At 46.8% G+C, this 20,000-nt stretch overlaps 2 protein-coding genes across 2 annotated transcripts in view; both read right to left on the minus strand.

Moving 5' to 3' along the window:
• LOC124043080 (syndecan-3-like) overlaps positions 1 to 8,283 on the minus strand; it is a 43,679-nt gene extending 35,396 nt beyond the window's left edge. The window contains exon 1 of the mRNA XM_046361253.1: positions 7,773 to 8,283. Within this exon, the coding sequence (XP_046217209.1) occupies positions 7,773 to 7,832 (60 nt within the window). The 5' untranslated portion in view covers positions 7,833 to 8,283. The remainder of the gene's footprint in view (positions 1 to 7,772) is intronic.
• A 7,265-nt stretch (positions 8,284 to 15,548) lies between these two features.
• The window catches only part of LOC124043159 (pumilio homolog 1-like), a 57,053-nt gene continuing 52,601 nt past the window's right edge, over positions 15,549 to 20,000 (minus strand). Inside the window, 4 exon segments of the mRNA XM_046361410.1 lie at positions 15,549 to 16,343; positions 18,271 to 18,463; positions 18,588 to 18,709; positions 18,940 to 19,065. Of these exon segments, the coding sequence (XP_046217366.1) occupies positions 16,212 to 16,343; positions 18,271 to 18,463; positions 18,588 to 18,709; positions 18,940 to 19,065 (573 nt within the window). The 3' untranslated portion in view covers positions 15,549 to 16,211.

Consider the following 20,000-nt stretch of genomic DNA (forward strand, 5'->3'; position numbering starts at 1 on the left):
AAAAAGTAAAAATCTCCGAGTCTCGCACCCAATCCATTATTTTTGGCCGGCTAAGGAGTATTGGGGTCTCTGAGGGGCCTTTGGCCTGGTTTGCTAACTACCTCTCTCAAAGAGTGTAGTGTGTAAAATCAGAACATCTGCTGTCTCAGACACTGGCTGTCACCAAGGGAGTACCCAAAGGCTCGATGCTAGGCCCCACGCTCTTCTCAATTTACATCAACAACATAGCTCAGGCAGTAGGAAGCTCTCTAATCCATTTAAATGCAGATGATACAGTCTCATAATCCGCTGACCCCTCCCTGGATTTTGTGTTAAATGCTCTACAACAAAGCTTTCTTTGTGTCCAACAAGCTTTCTCTGCCCTTAACCTTGTTCTGAACACCTCCAAAACAAAAGTTAGTATGAATTGCTAAATTGCCTCAGACTTACACCCTATCCCCTAGTCTCACACCCTATCCCCTTCGAAGTCTCACACCCTATCCCCTTCCCCCTAGTCTCACACTCTTTCCCCTTCCCCTAGTCTCACACTCTATCCCCTTCCCCCTAGTCTCACACTCTATCCCCTTCCCCCTAGTCTCACACCCTATCCCCTTCCCCTAGTCACACACCCTATCCCCTTCCTCCTAGTCTCACACTCTATCCCCTTCCCCTAGTCTCACACTCTATCCCCTTCTATCCCCCTAGTCTCACACCCTATCCCCTTCCCCTAGTCTCACACTCTATCCCCTTCCCCTAGTCTCACACCCTATCCCCTTCCCCCTAGTCTCACACATCCTAGTCTCTATCCCCTTCCCCTAGTCTCACACCCTCCCCTTCCCCTTCCCCCTAGTCTCACACTTCTAGTATCCCCTTCCCCCTTCCCCTAGTCTCACCTTCCCCTATCCCCTTCCCCTAGTCTCACACTCTATCCCCTTCCCCTTCCCCTATCCCTTCCCCCTAGTCTCACACCCTATCCCCTTCCCCCTAGTCTCACACTCTATCCCCTTCCCCCTAGTCTCACACCCTATCCCCTTCCCCTAGTCTCACACCCTATCCCCTTCCCCTAGTCTCACACTATCCCCTTCCCCCTATCCCCTTCCCCTTCCCCTAGTCTCACACCCTATCCCCTTCCCCCTAGTCTCACACCCTATCCCCTTCCCCTAGTCTCACACCCTATCCCCTTCCCCCTAGTCTCACACTCTATCCCCTTCCCCCTAGTCTCTATCCCTTCCCCCTAGTCTCACACCCTCCCTTCCCCTAGTCTCCCCTTCCCCCTAGTCTCACATCCCCTTTTCCCTAGTCTCACACTCTATCCCCTTCCCCTAGTCTCACACTCTATCCCCTTCCCCTAGTCTCACCTTTCCCCTATCCCCTTCCCCTAGTCTCACTATCCCCTTCTAGTCTCACCCTTCCCCCCCCTAGTCTCACACTCTATCCCCTTCCCCTAGTCTCACACCCTATCCCCTTCCCCCTAGTCTCACACCTATCCCTTTCTCCCCTAGTCTCACACCCTATCCCCTTCCCCTAGTCTCACACCCTATCCCCTTCCCCCTAGTCTCACACTCTATCCCCTTCCCCCTAGTATCACATCCCTCTATCCCCTTCCCCCTAGTCTCACACCTATCCCCTTCTCACACCCTTCCCCTAGTCTCACACCCTATCCCCTAGTCTTCTATCCCCTTCCCCTAGTCTCACACCCTATCCCTTCCCCCAAGTCTCACATCCCTCTATCCCCTTCCCCTTAGTCTCACACCCTATCCCCTTCCCCCTAGTCTCACATCCTATCCCCTTCCCCTAGTCTCACACCCTATCCCTTTCCCCCTAGTCTCACACTCTATCCCCTTCCCCTAGTCTCACACCCTATCCCCTTCCCCTAGTCTCACACCCTATCCCCTTCCCCTCTAGTCTCACACTATCCCCTTCCCCTAGTCTCACATCCCTTTCTATCCCCTTCCCCCCTAGTCTCACACCCTATCCCCTTCCCCTAGTCTCACACCCTATCCCCTTCCCCTAGTCTCACACTCTATCCCCTATCCCCCCCCCTAGTCTCACACCCTATCCCCTTCCCCCTAGTCTCACACCCTATCCCCTTCCCCCTAGTCTCACACTCTATCCCCTTCCCCTAATCTCACACTCTATCCCCTTCCCCTAGTCTCACACTCTATCCCCTTCCCCCTAGTCTCACACTCTAACCCCTTCCCCTATCCCCTTCCCCTAGTCTCACACCCTATCCCCTTCCCCCTAGTCTCACAACCTATCCCCTTCCCCCTAGTCTCACACCCTATCCCCTTCCCCCTAGTCTCACACTTCCCCTATCCCCTTCCCCTAGTCTCACACTAGTCTATCCCCTTCCCTATCCCCTTCCCCTAGGCTCACACTCTATCCCCTTCCCCTAGTCTCACACCCTATCCCCTTCCCCTAGTCTCACACTCTATCCCCTTCCCCTAGTCTCACACCCTATCCCCTTCCCCTCCCCTCCCCTAGTCTCTCACTCTATCCCCTTCCCCTTCCCCTTCTCACCTCTATCCCCTTCCCTATCCCCTCCCCTAGTCTCACACTCTATCCCCTTCCCCTATCCCCTCCCCTAGTCTCACACTCTATCCCCTTCCCCTATCCCCTTCCCCTAGTCTCACTCTATCCCCTTCCCTATCCCCTTCCCCCTAGTCTCACACTCTATCCCCTTCCCCTATCCCCTCCCCCTAGTCTGTTCTATTTCAGTATTAATTAGGTCTGAAATAACTGGCTCGGTGTAGGTAACATGGTGATGTCATACCTTCACTAAGCATATAGGAGAAGAGACATTATACTGGTGTTTATCCTGGACCTTGGGGTCCACCTGACCAGACAGTCCACCCTTTGTTTTCCAGCCCTGCACTATCACACCTGATTCAACAAAACACTTTAACACCAAACTTTTGGTTAGTTGCCTCAGGTGTGACAGGTCAGTGTAGGTATGGAACAAAGAAGTGGACTGTCTGTCTGGTGGTCCCTTAGAAGGGGTTTGGGAAAGACTGGTTCCACCTATTCAGAGCTGTTATATGTTACTACTACAACCGGAATAAGGGAAGCCAAGGGGGAGGAGCTAGACTAGGGGGAGGAGCTAGACTAGGTGGAGGAGCTAGACTAGAGGTAGAGAGTAGGGTGGAGCCATCATCACTACTTGTTCTCAGGCCAGGCTCAATAGACTTAGACACACAAACACACACACACAATAACATAACATGCCATACCATACCAGTCAAAAGTTTGGACACAACCCATTCAAGGGTTTTTCTTTATTTTTACTATTTTCTACATTGTAGAATACTAGTGAAGACATCAAAACTATGAAATAACACATATGGAATCATGTAGTAACCAAGAAAGTGTTAAACAAATCTAAATATGTTTTATATTTGAGATTCTTCAAAGTAGCCACCCTTTGCCTTGATGACAGCTTTGCACACTCTTGGCATTCTCTCAAACAGCTTCATGAGGAATGCTTTTCCAACAGTCTTGAAGGAGTTCCCACATATGCTGAGCACTTGTTGGCTGCTTTTCCTTCACTCCTTCACTCTTTTTTTTATATATATCACCTTTATTTAACCAGGTAGACTAGTTGACAACAAGTTCTCATTTACATCTGCGACCTGGCCAAGATAAAGCACAGCAATTCGACACATACAACAACAAAGTTACACATTGAATAAACAAAACATAGTCAATAATACAGTAGAACAAAAGAAAACAAAAAGTCTATATACAGTGAGTGCAAATGAGGTAAGATAAGGGAGTTAAGGCAGTAAATAGGCCATGGTGGCGAAGTAATTACAATATACCAATTAAACACTGTGCAGAAGATGAATGTGCAAGTAGAGATACTGGGTTGCAAAGGAGCAAGATAAATAAATACAGTATGGGGATGAGGTAGGTAGTTAGATGGGCTGTTTACAGATGGGCTATGTACAGGTGCAGTGATCTATGAGCTGCTCTGACAGCTGGCGCTTAAAGTTAGTGAGGGAGATATAAGTCTCCAGCTTCAGAGATCTTTGCAGTTCGTTCCAGTCATTGGCAGCAGGGAACTGGAAGGAAAGGTGGCCAAAGGAAGAGTTGGCTTTGGTAGTGACCAGTGAGATATACCTGCTGGAGCGTGTGCTATGAGTGGGTGCTATGGTAACCAGTGAGCTGAGATAAGGCGGGGCTTTACCTAGCAGAGACTTGTAGATAACCTGTAGCCAGTGGGTTTGGCGACGAGTATGAAGCGAGGGCCATCCAACGAGAGCGTACAGGTCACAATGGTGGGTAGTATATGGGGCTTTGGTGAGAAAACGGATGGCACTGTGATAGACTGCATCCAATTTGCTGAGTAGAATGTTGGAGGTTATTTTATAGATGACATCACCGAAGTCGAGATACAGGTGTGCCAAGGAAGTAGCGTCATACCAAAGAAGAATCGAGGCTGTAATCTCTGCCAATGTGGTGAGTAAAGGGTCTGAATCATTTATCTTTAATACATTGGAGAGAAAAAAATGGAATCTGTTTTTTGCTATGTCATTATGGGGTATTGTGATGTCATTGTGGGGTATTGTGATGTCATTATGGAGTATTGTGTGTAATGTTTACTGTTAATTTTGTATTGTTTATTATCTACTTCACTTGCTTTGGCAATGTTAGCATATGTTTCCCATGCCAATAAAGACCCTTACAATGAATTGAAATTGAATTGCCCTTAAAAGAGTGAGAGGGACCCACTTCCTGTGTCAAATTGCCTCTGACATTCCACACACTCTCTCTATCCCCCTCTCTCTCTCTCACTATTTTCTCCTCCCTTCTTTGCTCTCTATGGGGGGCTTTGTCTACTATTTCAGGCACAAGAAACTGATTCATTCCCCGAACCAAACATGATCCTCAAAAACAGCCAACTTCTCTTTCTCTCTCTCTCACACACACCATAAAAGTGCTCTCTCTCTCTCACACACACCATAAAAGTGCTCTCTCTCTCTCACACACACCATAAAAGTGCTCTCTCTCTCACACACACCATAAAAGTGCTCTCTCTCTCTCACAAACACCATAAAAGTGCTCTCTCTCTCTCACACACACCATAAAAGTGCTCTCTCTCTCTCACACACACCATAAAAGTGCTCTCTCTCTCTCACACACACCATAAAAGTGCTCTCTCTCTCTCACACACACCATAAAAGTGCTCTCTCTCTCACACACACCATAAAAGTGCTCTCTCTCTCTCACACACCATAAAAGTGCTCTCTCTCTCTCACACACACCATAAAAGTGCTCTCTCTCTCTCACACACACCATAAAAGTGCTCTCTCTCTCTCACACACACCATAAAAGTGCTCTCTCTCTCACACACACCATAAAAGTGCTCTCTCTCTCTCACACACACCATAAAAGTGCTCTCTCTCTCTCACACACACCATAAAAGTGCTCTCTCTCTCTCACACACACCATAAAAGTGCTCTCTCTCTCTCACACACACCATAAAAGTGCTCTCTCTCTCTCACACACACCATAAAAGTGCTCTCTCTCTCTCTCTCACACACACCATAAAAGTGCTCTCTCTCTCTCACACACACCATAAAAGTGCTCTCTCTCTCTCACACACACCATAAAAGTGCTCTCTCTCTCACACACACCATAAAAGTGCTCTCTCTCTCTCACACACACCATAAAAGTGCTCTCTCTCTCTCACACACACAATAAAAGTGCTCTCTCTCTCTCACACACACCATAAAAGTGCTCTCTCTCTCTCACACACACCATAAAAGTGCTCTCTCTCTCTCACACACACCATAAAAGTGCTCTCTCTCTCTCACACACACCATAAAAGTGCTCTCTCGTTTCATACACGCCACAAAAAAAAGCTAGCACACAAACCCTGGCAGACACACACACACAGAGACTCTGTGGGAAAATCAGGCTTCATCTAAAACCCTGGTACGAATAGATAGGCGCACGCACACGCACACACACACACACACACACACACACACACACACACACACACACACACACACACACACACACACACACACACACACACACACAGAGTCTCTGTGGGATGCAGCAGATGTATGTGGGAAAATCTGGCTTCATCTAAACTTACACGGCAGGAAATGAAATCACAGCCTCATATCATAGGAAATAAATACCAACGCAGAGCATGCAATGAGGATTGAACCAGGACACACACACACACGACCTGTCAGTCACTGGAGGCAGCAAAAGATCTGAGCAAGTATGCCAATCTGTGTGTGAGTGCCTTTTGAAGTGTGTATGTCAGTGTCCCCAGGGCAGGGCTGTCTGGGGTTACTGAGCATTCCGGAGACCACTGATGTTTGTGTGATGTTACCTGTGCCAGCATGACACCTGCATCCATCTGTGCGATTTTCTATGACTCTGTGTGTGTGTGTGTGTGTGTGTGTGTGTGTGTGTGTGTGTGTGTGTGTGTGTGTGTGTGTGTGTGTGTGTGTGTGTGTGTGTGTGTGTGTGTGTGTGTGTGTGTGTGTGTGTGTGTGTGTGTGTGTGTGTGTGTCTCATCAGGGTCAGATTAGAGGGAGGCAGATCTTTGGCAGCCAACAGCACCAACTGACCCAGTATGTGCCTGTTGGAGAATCTCAATTGCATCCTCTCTCCTTCTCAAAACAACAAAGTTACACATTGTGTTTTTATTTTAACTTTATTTAACTAGGCATGTCAATTAAGAACAAATTATTATTTTCAATGACGGCCTAGGAACAGTGGGTTAACTGCCTTGTTCTGGGGCAGAATGACAGATTTGTACCTTGTCAGCTCGGGGATCTAGAAACCTTTGCTGTGTGTGACCTCTATACTCCAGCAGATCTGACCACATAGAGAATAGGAGGTAGAGCTACAGAATTATATTTTTTTTAGGCAATTGTGCGTTTTACCATTTTAAGACAATAGCACTTTTGCACCCAAGATGGACTGTGGGCTATATGACGACTTGTGCTATCCTACTAAGACCACAACGATCTCTTCTGGTATGGAGGATAAATTAGCACGGAGCTGGTGAGGGGGTGCTGGAGCACTGGTTGGTTCCAGGAGACTCAAGCATTCCTAACAGTTCGCTTCGTCGCGATTCCCGATGACATCATTCCCATCCATCGCGCACCGCATGGCGTTTCCCCTGCCCCACCCCTTCTTCACACCCCCCGGTTACCGGAGAAGCCCCGGGGTCTCTCACCCATCCTCAACGGACAGGCCCCCGTTTACTCCAGGCCCCTCACCTCAGTATCTGAGAGACACCCACACCCGTACATATACACAGGGCAACCAATCGAAACCCTACCGCAGGAGCCTAAAAAGGCTCGAGCTGAATTACCGGGGGATGGATGTGAGTTAGCGAAGCAGACGCCACAAGAGCCGTTCACCGAACAGCCCATAATAACCTCGATCAGAACGGACCCCCAGTGTCTGAGACACAAAGACCCGGGAGAGACACGGGAGTCACGGGCGGCTCGCGACCAAATATGGGTCGAGTCCAAGATTTACTACCGACCACTATGCCCCCATAGACCACCGAGCAACACACACACACACACACACACACACACACACACACACACACACACACACACACACACACACACACACAGACTGCTACCTTATTAACCACGAGCAACACACATGTCAAAGTCATAGCCTATCAATACCCTATGCTATGGAAACCTAGATTCCGGTTTTCCCAGTCCATCGAAGTGATTAATCGGTAGAAATGGAACAATACTTCAATAGAATACACAAAGGACCCGGCAGTCTCGTGCCCTTACCAGCGCGGAGTGAACGAGCAGCGCCGCGATGAGCGCCAGGAAACAAGGCGGCAGCTTCATGCTGTGGCCGGGGGGCGCTAGCCTTCACGGGGAAAACAAAAGCGCTTCTCTCCTCTTTCCGTATTCGGTAGGCAGTAGTCTCCAACTTCAGAGCGGACCACCCCTCCTCGCGAACATCCGTCTGGTGTTTTATTAATCCGTCTCGGTAAAACGCTAAACACGCGTGTGTCCTCTCTGGTAATGGAACCAGGTTTAAAACGATGGGAGATTCCTTCTTCCTGCAAGGGAGCCCCTATTGTCTTTATTTCCTTTAGTCCCTCTCTTTTGGACTTTATGTGCTCGAGACCTGATAGATGTACTACCGGGAGACGCCAGCCCTATGCTCTCTGATGTTCCGTTTGGCTACGCGCGTCGGCCTGGGAGAGGGTTTTCACTATAGTTACCCTAGCCACAAAGTTTAAATGGTCAATATCGTAAAACTACACGAAAACAAAAATGTGCTTTTTGGCCTTAATTTAAGGTTATTGTTCGGCATAAGGTTCGCAGTGTGGTGATGTTTAAAATAACCCATTTAAGAGTAATTGTAGAAATAGGCGGGATTCGTGACTTTGTGGCTGTGGTAACTAGGGACGAGCCTGGGAGAGTCAGTATGGCAGGAGGAGGTTGTGTGTGTGTGTATTGGGGGGGAGTCTCCTCTGGTGGGCGAGGCGAGGGTGCCCCCTGCAGCCCCGAATAGGCACCCTCAGGCTGTTCCATCACCGCCCCTGACACACACACCTCCCAACGAAACCCCAACCAGGGCGGAGATAGGGCACCATACCACACTGCAGGGGACATTGGACGCAGCCCCAGGCGGTTATAGGGGGCGTGTCTCTGTTCACTGGGTCTCGGGTGTGCCCAAGACCCCCCCAGACCATCTGGCTACTGGCCCCGTTTTCCAACCGAACAATAATAACCAGAGTCAGGACTTTCACACCAACATATCAACTCATTCTAGTCAAAACTGGGTCGCGTTCAGTAGCCTATACCATTTTTTTTAAACGTTCAACAACTTGAATTTGCCCAATGAAGGAAGGTATGTTGCCTATACTCTACCTTTGAATGATGACCCAGATGGATCTCTTTTCCCATTCCATCATATTGAGGTGAACTGTCATTAGCCTATCATTATTAGGCTTATTGGGAATGTGAGGGCACATTCCCATGAGACCTCCCCCTCTCCAGCCATTTTGTGTCACCTGTCCTTTTAACACAGAACAGTTTAGCAAGGGAAGGACAGGAGGCAGAGGACACTTTCTATTGAAACACAAATCTGATAAATCAACATATTGTCTACAGGAGTGTCTTTTGATTTAATGGTTTGGTTAAATATTTACCAAATAGTTGTACAAATGACCAATTAAAAATAGGCCTATTAGAAAACACCACAATTAGTCCTATACAAAGTCTTTCCAGATTCCCTTACCCTAATATAAAGTAGCCTAAAGTCTGGAATTGTTGGTGGGGTTTTTTCCCCTCCAATTGGTATTTTGACCAATCAGATCAGCTCTTTTGCACATAATTGGGCAAAAGATCAGAATTGACCTGCCTGTGTAAACGCAGCCATATAAACCCACCAGTCTGGCTTAAGGCCTACCAGTCTGAAAACAAAAACAAATCCCTTCTTGGAGGACAATAAAACTCAACTATTGTATAGGTTTATTAGCTAGATCTGTTTTTACCGTGATAGGATAATTAAACCACTCTGCAGGGTAGCCTAGTGGTTAGAGCGTTGGACAAGTAACTGAAAGGTTGCAAGATCGAATCCTCCGGGCTGACAAGGTAAAAATATGTCGTTCTGCTCCTGAACAAGGTAGTTAACCCGCTGTTCCTAGGCCATCATTGAAAATAAGATTTTCTCTGAACTGACTTGCCTAGTTAAATAACTCTTAAAATGATCAGACCAATCAATCATTTGAGCTAATGAATCAGCCTAATGTCATTAGCTGGCAACTGCATATCACAATCATTGTGATACAACCACTGCCTTTAAGCAGGGGAGATGACTGAATATAAAAAGTGTAGTTATTCCTCCGCAAGGCAATCAAACAAGCTAAGCGTCAGTATAGGGACAAAGTAGAGTCGAAATTCAACAGCTCAGACAGGTATGAGGTATGTGGCAGGTATGTGGCAGGGTCTACAGTCAATCACGGATTACAAAAAGAAAACCAGCCCAGTCGCGGACCGGGATGTCTTGCTCCCAGACAGACTAAACAACTTCTTTGCTCGCTTTGAGGACAAGCCTGGGAGAGGCTGACACGGCCCAAAACCTGCGGACTCTCCTTCACTGCAGCCGACGTGAGTAAAACGTGTTAACCATCGCAAGGCTGCAGGCCCAGACGGCATCCCCAGCGGCGTGCTCAGAGCATGGGCAGACCAGCTGGCTGGTGTGTTTACGGACATAATCAATCCCTATCCCAGTCTGCTGGTCCCACATGCTTCAAGAGGGCCATCATTGTTCCTGTTCCCAAGAAAGCTAAGGTAACTGAGCTAAACGACTACCGCCCCGTAGCACTCACTTCCATCATCATGAAGTGCTTTGAGAGACTAATCAAGGACCATATCACCTCCACCCTAGACCCACTCCAATTTGCTTACCACCCCTAAAGGTCCACAGACAACGCAATCGCAACCACACTGCACACGGCCCTAACCCATCTGGACAAGAGGAATACCTATGTGAGAATGATGTTCATCGACTACAGCTCAGCATTTAACACCATAGTACCCTCCAAACTCGTCATCAAGCTCGAGATCCCAGGTCTCCACCCCACCCTGTGCAACTGGGTCCTGGACTTCCTGACGGGCCACCCCCAGGTGGTGAGGGTAGGTAACAACATCTCCACACCGCTGTTCCTCAACACTGGGGCCCCACAAGGGTGCGTTCTGAGCCCTCTCCTGTACTCCGTTCACCCACGACTGCGTGGCCATGCACGCCTCCAACTCAATCATCAAGTTTGCAGACGACACTACAGTGGTAGGCTTGATTACCAACAACGACGAGACGGCCTACAGGGAGGAGGTGAGGGCCCTTGGAGTGTGATGTCAGGAAAATAACCTCACACTCAACAGCAACAAAACAAAGGAGATGGTCGTGGACTTCAGGAAACCGCAGAGGGAGCACCCCCCTATCCACATCGACGGGACAGTAGTGGAGAGGGTAGTAAGTTTTAAGTTCCTCGGCGTACACATCACGGACAAACTGAATTGGTCCACCCACACAGACAGCGTGGTGAAGAAGGCGCAGCACAGCGCCTCTTCAACATCAGGAGGCTGAAGAAATTCGGCTTGTCACCAAAAACACTCACAAACTTTTACAGATGCACAATCGAGACCATCCTGTCGGGCTGTATCACCGCCTAGTACGGCAACTGCTCCGCCCACAACCGTAAGGCTCTCCAGAGGGTAGTGAGGTCTGCACAACGCATCACCGGGGGCAAACTACCTGCTCTCCAGGACACCTACACCACCCGATGTCACAGGAAGGCCATAAAGATCATCAAGGACAACAACCACCCGAGCCACTGCCTGTTCACCCTGCTATCATCCAGAAGGCGAGGTCAGTACAGGTGCATCAAAGCTGGGACCGAGAGACTGAAAAACAGCTTCTATCTCAAGGCCATCAGACTGTTAAACAGCCACCACTAACATTGAGTGGCTGCTGCCAAAATACTGACTCAACTGCAGCCACTTTAATAATGGGAATTGATGGAAAAATGTATGTAAAAAATGTATTACTAGCCACTTTAAACAATGCCACTTAATATAATGTTTACATACCCTACATTACTCTATACTGTACTCTATACCATCTACTGCATCTTGCCTATGCCGTTCTGTACCATCACTCATTCATATATCTTTATGTACATATTCTTTATCCCTTTACACGTGTGTATAATGTAGTTGTTGTGAAATTGTTAGGTGAGATTACTCGTTGGTTATTACTGCATTGTCGGAACATTTTGTTACACTCGCATTAACATCTGCTAACCATGTGTATGTGACCAATAACATCTGCTAACCATGTGTATGTGACCAATAACATCTGCTAACCATGTGTATGTGACCAATAACATCTGCTAACCATGTGTATGTGACCATTAACATCTGCTAACCATGTGTATGTGACCAATAACATCTGCTAACCATGTGTATGTGACCATTAACATCTGCTAACCATGTGTATGTGACCATTAACATCTGCTAACCATGTGTATGTGACCAATAACATCTGCTAACCATGTGACCAATAAAACCTGCTAACCATGTGACCAATAACATCTGCTAACCATGTGTATGTGACCAATAACATCTGCTAACCATGTGTATGTGACCAATAACATCTGCTAACCATGTGTACGTGACCATTAACATCTGCTAACCATGTGTATGTGACCAATAACATCTGCTAACCATGTGTGTATGTGACCAATAACATCTGCTAACCATGTGTATGTGACCAATAACATCTGCCAATGTAAAACCTGCTAACCATGTGACCAATAACATCTGCTAACCATGTGTATGTGACCAATAACATCTGCTAACCATGTGTATGTGACCAATAACATCTGCTAACCATGTGTATGTGACCAATAACATCTGCTAACCATGTGTATGTGACAAATACAATTTGGTTTGGTTTCCCCAAAACTTTTCCTGGGGCCACCCCTGGGTGCATGTTTTGGATTTTGCCCGAGCACTACACAGCTGATTCAAATAATCAAAGCTTGGCGAGTTGGCTATTTCAATCTGTTTTACGCTTGGGCAAAAAAAAAAAACCCCGTACAACCCGGGGGTGTGTAAGTCTTTCCTCAGTAAAACACTTATCTTACTAGTACTGATTTTAAGGTGATAAGTGATTCTGCATTCTCAGATGTAGTGAGGATGATTATCAAAATCAACTACTCTGTGTGTTACCCAACATAAATCAACTACTCTGTGTGTTACCCAACATAAATCAACTACTGTGTGTTACCCAACATAAATCAACTACTCTGTGTGTTACCCAACATAAATCAACTACTGTGTGTTACCCAACATAAATCAACTACTCTGTGTGTTACCCAACATAAATCAACTACTCTGTGTGTTACCCAACATAAATCAACTACTCTGTGTGTTACCCAACATAAATCAACTACTCTGTGTGTTACCCAACATAATTCAACTACTCTGTGTTACCCAACATAAATCAACTACTCTGTGTGTTACCCAACATAAATCAACTACTCTGTGTGTTACCCAACATAAATCAAAGACAAACATCAACAACAACAAAAACACTCCAAAACAACAGGTTTTTTTGTGTTCAGTTTTGTTTCAAAATAAAAAATAATCACACATCATTGTTTAGAGAGACAATCTACAACAGGAGATACAAAAACAATAGTTGTCCAGGCAACAAGCACACACACAGGTTTCTGTTAGAACTATACACATTATGGTTACAGAAGATGCTCCTATTCAGATACACAAGGTTCGCCACTTCAAAATGTACACATGCCGCCTCCCACCGCAATAGTCCTGGTTACGGACGGCGAGACAGGCGACGCCCGGCCTTTACCGGGGCACATTATGATACATCACTTTTACAGGACTATTATTAAAGGTACACCACGCTGCTGCCGTCTTCTGTACAACCCACGGTTTCACTGTACGCTGAGGAGAGCAGAGGGGTTCGAGGTAGACTCAGACATATGACACGGTACACAGCGTGTCTACTTCCTGCTTCCAGACATCAGTAACAACACAAGTCATATATTATATCCCGAGAGACCGCCACTGACCGCTCTTCTCAATGTGGGCGTCACGCATCAAGAGAGGAACCAATAGTGGTAGTCTTGGCAGATATGAAATAGGACGTTGTTGATGTCTGCCAGCCGGGAAGTCGCCCCGGTGTGTCTGACGTCATGTCACTGAGTCAACCTTTAAACTCATCGCCCCCCCCACCCCATCCATTACCCTTAGACAAGGGGAAAGCATTCCTATAAAATATCTAAAAATACAAAAACACAAGCAGACTGCTAACAGTGTGTCCTGTGGTGGCGGTTACAACCCCCAAACTACACTGTAAACATCTCACGTGTGTTCTGTAATGTTTTGACTGCTACAGAACAGGCGGAAACCCGGTGTCCACTATCAGCTGTTGACGCTTCAGTCAGATGCCATGTCTCACTCTCTGTAATTTAAATAGACTTGTGTAAAAAATAAAACAAATCATAAAAGAGTCGCTTCACTACTGACATGTTGGTGTACCATGTCTCGTTGACTTCAGTGTTAACTGTGGCGTAATGGACGTTTAGTAAACGGACAGGGAGCGTCTGCAGTGTAGTTCGGTGGATGGGGTTGAGGTGGTGAGTTCTGTTGTTAAGGTGGTGAGTTCTGTTGTTAAGGTGGTGAGTTCTGTTGTTAAGGTGGTGAGTTCTGTTGTTAAGGTGGTGAGTTCTGTTGTTAAGGTGGTGAGTTCTGTTGTTAAGGTGGTGAGTTCTGTTGTTAAGGTGGTGAGTTCTGTTGTTAAGGTGGTGAGTTCTGTTAAGGTGGTGAGTTCTGTTAAGGTGGGGGGGGCTTTGTACAAGTTCTACGCAGTATAGAAAGGACTTTTCAAAACCAAAATTTGATATTACAATTTACAATATACAACAACTCATATGTCACAAACAAGGAGGTGAGAATATGCATCGAAATGCACAAGAGTTAAGAGTTTTTTTTAAACGTTTAGTTTTTTTATATATAGATATACATATATATATCGTCTGATACCAAAAAGGGTGATAAATCACTTTTACATTACAAGGGTTTACAAATGTACAATTATACAGTCAGAAATGTGTTCACCACTAGGATACATTATAGATAGTCAACATCAAAAACCAGAAAAACTAAAAAGTTATTTATATTTATATATATGCAAAGTTCTACACCAAGTATACACGCACTATATATATATATATTATATATATATATAGATAGAAGCAGGACTGGAAACTAACCTCGCATGTTAAATGACTTGCTGGTAAGCACATGGCTTGTGTGTTTGTGTATGGGACTATGGTTTGGTACTCAGTCAAATTAAATACGTTCCATCCCATACTAGCGATACGACACAGAACTGTGATTGCCACAGCAGTAGCAAAAACGTGAAATGATTCTAGTTTATCCAAAAGACGAATAAAGAAAAACAAAAACAGGGAGAAGGAACGAAGGGTGGGGACGTATCTCACCTCCTACTCCCTGCAGCAAGGTAGGGATGAATCTCACCTCCCCCTGCCTCCCCTCCCTCCTCCCTGCAGCAGGGTATGGTCATATCTCACCTCCCCCTCCCTCCTCCCTGCAGCAGTGTAGGGACGTATCTCACCTCCCCCTGCCTCCCCTCCCTCCTCCCTGCAGCAGTGTAGGGACGAATCTCACCTCCCCCTCCCTCCTCCCTGCAGCAGTGTAGGGACGTATCTCACCTCCCCCTCCCTCCTCCCTGCAGCAGTGTAGGGACAGCAGTGTAGGGACGTATCTCATCTCCCAGCAGTGTAGGGACTCTCACCCCCCTCCCTCCCTCCTCCAGCAGTGTAGGGACGTATCTCACCTCCCCTTCCCTCCTCCCTGCAGCAGTGTAGGGACATATCTCACCTCTCCCTCCCTCCCTTCCCTCCTCCCTGCAGCAGTGTAGGGACATATCTCACCTCTCCCTCCCTCCTCCCTGCAGCAGTGTAGGGACATATCTCACCTCCCCCTCCCTCCTCCCTGCAGCAGTGTAGGGACGTATCTCACCTCCCCCTCCCTCCTCCCTCCTCCATGCAGCAGGGTAGGGACGTATCTCACCTCCCCCTCCTTCCCTCCTCCCTGCAGCAGGGTAGGGCTTGGTTGGGAGACGGGCTAAAACTAACCAAGGCTTCCTGTTTAGACACAGGCTCATACCAATGGGTTACCATGGCGATAAGAGTGGGACGGGAAAAGGAGTGATGTTGGAGTAGGCAAAGAGGGTTCTACATGTCATTAGGTAGGGCAGCAGTTTACATGATCTCATTAGGAGGGGAAAAGGAGTGATGTTGGAGTAGGCAAAGAGGGTTCTACATGTCATTAGGTAGGGCAGCAGTTTACATGATCTCATTAGGAGGAGAAAAGAGGGGGGGGGGTATAGGGTTTAGACCATCGGGTGGTAGGCAATAATAGGTTGCGTGTGGGTAGTAGTTAACATGTCATTTTTCATGTAGGGTGTAGGGGGGTTATGGTATAAAAGACGTGACATTCCAATACAACGTCAGCTGTACACAGAGGGTCCGACATGTTGAATCACCACCGTTCCTCCACCAACCCAGCAGGTGATGTACTGAGCACGTCCCGCGTTCCCGTCGGCCCCGTCTTGTCCTCAAGTGTTTAAGGTGCGGAAAAGGGTAGAAAGGTTTACATGATGCCGTTGGGAGGGCCACAGAGAGGGCCCAGGTCCACTCCATTCTTCATGTAGTATTTCTCCAGCTTGGCCAGGATGTGTTTTCCATATGTATACTTCCTCAGAGTGGAGACGTGGGGCCGGATCTGAGAGGGGGGAGAGATGGCCAGACAGAAATAAGTACCATCTCTCACACACAAACTCATGCTCCCTTCAAACAAATCAAGGGTTAAAATATAGATTGAATGTCTGCAGCACGCTGGAATGATCAGAAGTCATTCATAAAACAGATGACGTTTGGCAAACTGAGGAATCGTTGCGTTAACACAAAAAATCTGATTATGTAAATGGGAACCTGGTTAATTCAGGAAAACTGTCAAATCCCTGAAGGGTTCTACTTCCTCCTCTCTGCCACAACAAATCAATTCAGACGCTGGCCTGAATTGTCATCATTGATGCATTTAAGTCCCCATTTTATTTCAGCGTGCTCTCTCCAAAGTACTTCTAGGCCTATTCACAATGCTATTGGGCTGGATGCTTATAGGGGGAAACATGCTGAATGATCATAGAAATCATAGTCAAAGCTTTTCTTTTAGGCTATTTAGAGAGAGAACAATAAGTCCTGGATGCTTTGCTAGCAATAGACAACATGATATCTACAGGGGATGACCAATTAGATCCCGGGCTGCTTAAGTGGGCGGCGCCCATCATTGCTGACCAATTAGATCCCGGGCTGCTTAAGTGGGTGGCGCCCATCATGACTGACCAATTAGATCCCGGGCTGCTTAAGTGAGCGGCGCCCATCATTGTTGGTTCAGAAAATATTCCAAAAGCCTGGAAATTAGCTTGTGCTGCCACTCCATAAGGATAGTGAGCTTAATAATGAATCGCCCCATTTCAAGGCTTCCTTGTCTAGCTAGCTAAGATGTACCTGAGAAATGCATTTGAATGTAAACCAATCAGGGTTCAGGCCTGGGCACAGCACCATTACAGCAACCACTTTAGTTTGATTTACCTAGGCAAGTCAGTTAAGAACAAATTCTTATTTACAAATTGTCCAAAACTACGTTGGAGTCAGTTTATGGTCGAGAAATTAACATTAAATTGTCTGTCAACAGCTCTGGTGGACATTCCTGTAGTCAGAGTGCCAGTTGCACGCTCCCTTAAAACTAGAGATATCTGTGGCATTGGGTTGTGTGACAAAACTGTACATTTTATAGTGGCCTTTTATTGTTCCCAGCACAAGGTTCAACTGTGAATGATCATTCTTTTTAATCAGCACAAGGTGCACCTGTTCAAATAAAGGTCAAATACAAAATAAAAACTCGCTCAAACTACTCCAAACCAGTCGCTCAAACTACTTCACACCAGTCGCTCAAACTACTTCACACCAGTCGCTCAAACTACTTCACACCAGTCGCTCAAACTACTTCAAACCAGTCGCTCAAACTACTTCACCCCAGTCGCTCAAACTACTTCACACCAGTCGCTCAAACCAGTCGCTCAAACTACTTCACACCAGTCGCTCAAACCACTTCACACCAGTCGCTCAAACTACATCACACCAGTCGCTCAAACCACTTCACACCAGTCGCTCAAACCACTTCACACCAGTCGCTCAAACCACTTCACACCAGTCGCTCAAACTACATCACACCAGTCGCTCAAACCAGTCGCTCAAACTACTTCACACCAGTCGCTCAAACTAAACCAGTCGCTCAAACCACTTCACACCAGTCGCTCAAACCACTTCACACCAGTCGCTCAAACCACTTCACACCAGTCGCTCAAACCACTTCACACCAGTCGCTCAAACTACTTCACACCAGTCGCTCAAACTACTTCACACCAGTCGCTCAAACCAGTCTTCAAACCAGTCGCTCAAACTACTTCACACCAGTCGCTCAAACCAGTCGCTCAAACCAGTCGCTCAAACTACTTCACACCAGTCGCTCAAACTACTTCACACCAGTCGCTCAAACTACTTCACACCAGTCGCTCAAACCACTTCACACCAGTCGCTCAAACCAAACCAGTCGCTCAAACCAGTCGCTCAAACTACTTCACACCTACCTTGTGCATGATGATCTTTCTCTGTGTGGGTTCGGCCACGTCAATCATTTTCTGCACCACGTAATTGGCATACTGGTCCTTCATCATGGTGTACAAGGCACTGTGGGGCCCCTCCGTCAGGCTACACACCTCGTCTATCAACACAGCCCGCTCTGCACGCGACGCATGGCTCACACACTTCTCCACTACATTACTGCAGAGAGAGGGAGGGTTAACTAACTTCGTGACAAACGAAGGTGTACATTGTTTTTTTTGTTTTTTTAAATCAATATGATTCATTGATGTGTGTGTGTGTGTGTGTGTGTGTGTGTGTGTACCTGGCAAACTTGTGTTGGCTGAGCCCCAGTACGTTTCCTCTGATCTCAGCTACGATCTTACTCTTGTCCTCCGCTCTGCCGTGTTCTAGCACATGCTGGATCACATAGTTACCATACTGGTCCTAGCAGAGAGAGACAGAGAGAAGGGAGAAACGGCTATATTACACAGAGTTCTGCATTAACGTTAGCTACTTGGTGAAGCTGAACACTTGTTTACACAAAGTTTCAAGTTCTAGCCATTTTTCAGCCTAAACCACGATACGGAAGGTCGGTGTGATGACAAATGTCCTCATCTTGACATCAGTAGTTTTTGGTAACAAAATGTCTGGTGAAACTAGTGGGCGTGTGCTACCTGCACCAGTTGTTCCGTGTGTTGGTGCAGCTCCTCCAGAATGGACAGGGTCTGGTCTGGAAGACAGTGTTCTAGAATACGCTGCATCACTCTACAGCCGTAGGGGTGGGTGGAGAGGGCAAACACCTGCAGAGAGAGACACTTTATACACACAAACCTACACCTGCAGAGAGACACACACACTTTATACACACAAACCTACACCTGCAGAGAAACACACACACTTTATACACACAAACCTACACCTGCAGAGAGACACACACACTTTATACACACAAACCTACACCTGCAGAGAGACACACACACTTTATACACACAAACCTACACCTGCAGAGAGACACACACACTTTATACACACAAACCTACACCTGCAGAGAGACACACACACTTTATACACACAAACCTACACCTTCAAATCTTTGTTCACACACACACACACACACACACTCACACATTATACACACACCAGTGAAAGACAGATGAAAGCCCATTCCTGATGACCTATTTAACCAACTACACAAACAATCACTAACATTCACACAACTGACTATCTGATGGGTAGGAATGAATCATACAGGGAAAATAGAGGTGGAAATCCAAGAGACCACAGACAACTACAGACAACCACAGACAACCACAGACAACCACAGACAACCAGTGGGTGTTGTATAAACAACAATGTAGTAGTCTTCTCCAGCAGTCAAAGCACAGGCTCAATATTCTCTTTAAAAACACACACACACACACACACACACACACACACACACACACACACACACACACACACACACACACACACACACACACACACACACACACACACACACACTACTACACACACTACTACACACACTACTACACACACTACACACACACACACACTCGCTTTATGCTAATTATGACATTTAGTCAGTGGATAAAAGATAGCTGCCGCTGGGCTGCTGTTGCCGTTACCATGGTGACCCACCTGTCCCCTGTGGGCGATGATGATGTGTGTGTGTGTGTGTCTCTGCAGGTGTTTTCCCTCTCTACTTACTTATTTGATCATTTGTTTCAGTGAT

Source organism: Oncorhynchus gorbuscha, linkage group LG09 (genome assembly GCF_021184085.1).
Source record: "Oncorhynchus gorbuscha isolate QuinsamMale2020 ecotype Even-year linkage group LG09, OgorEven_v1.0, whole genome shotgun sequence".
Classification (NCBI taxonomy): domain Eukaryota; kingdom Metazoa; phylum Chordata; class Actinopteri; order Salmoniformes; family Salmonidae; genus Oncorhynchus; species Oncorhynchus gorbuscha.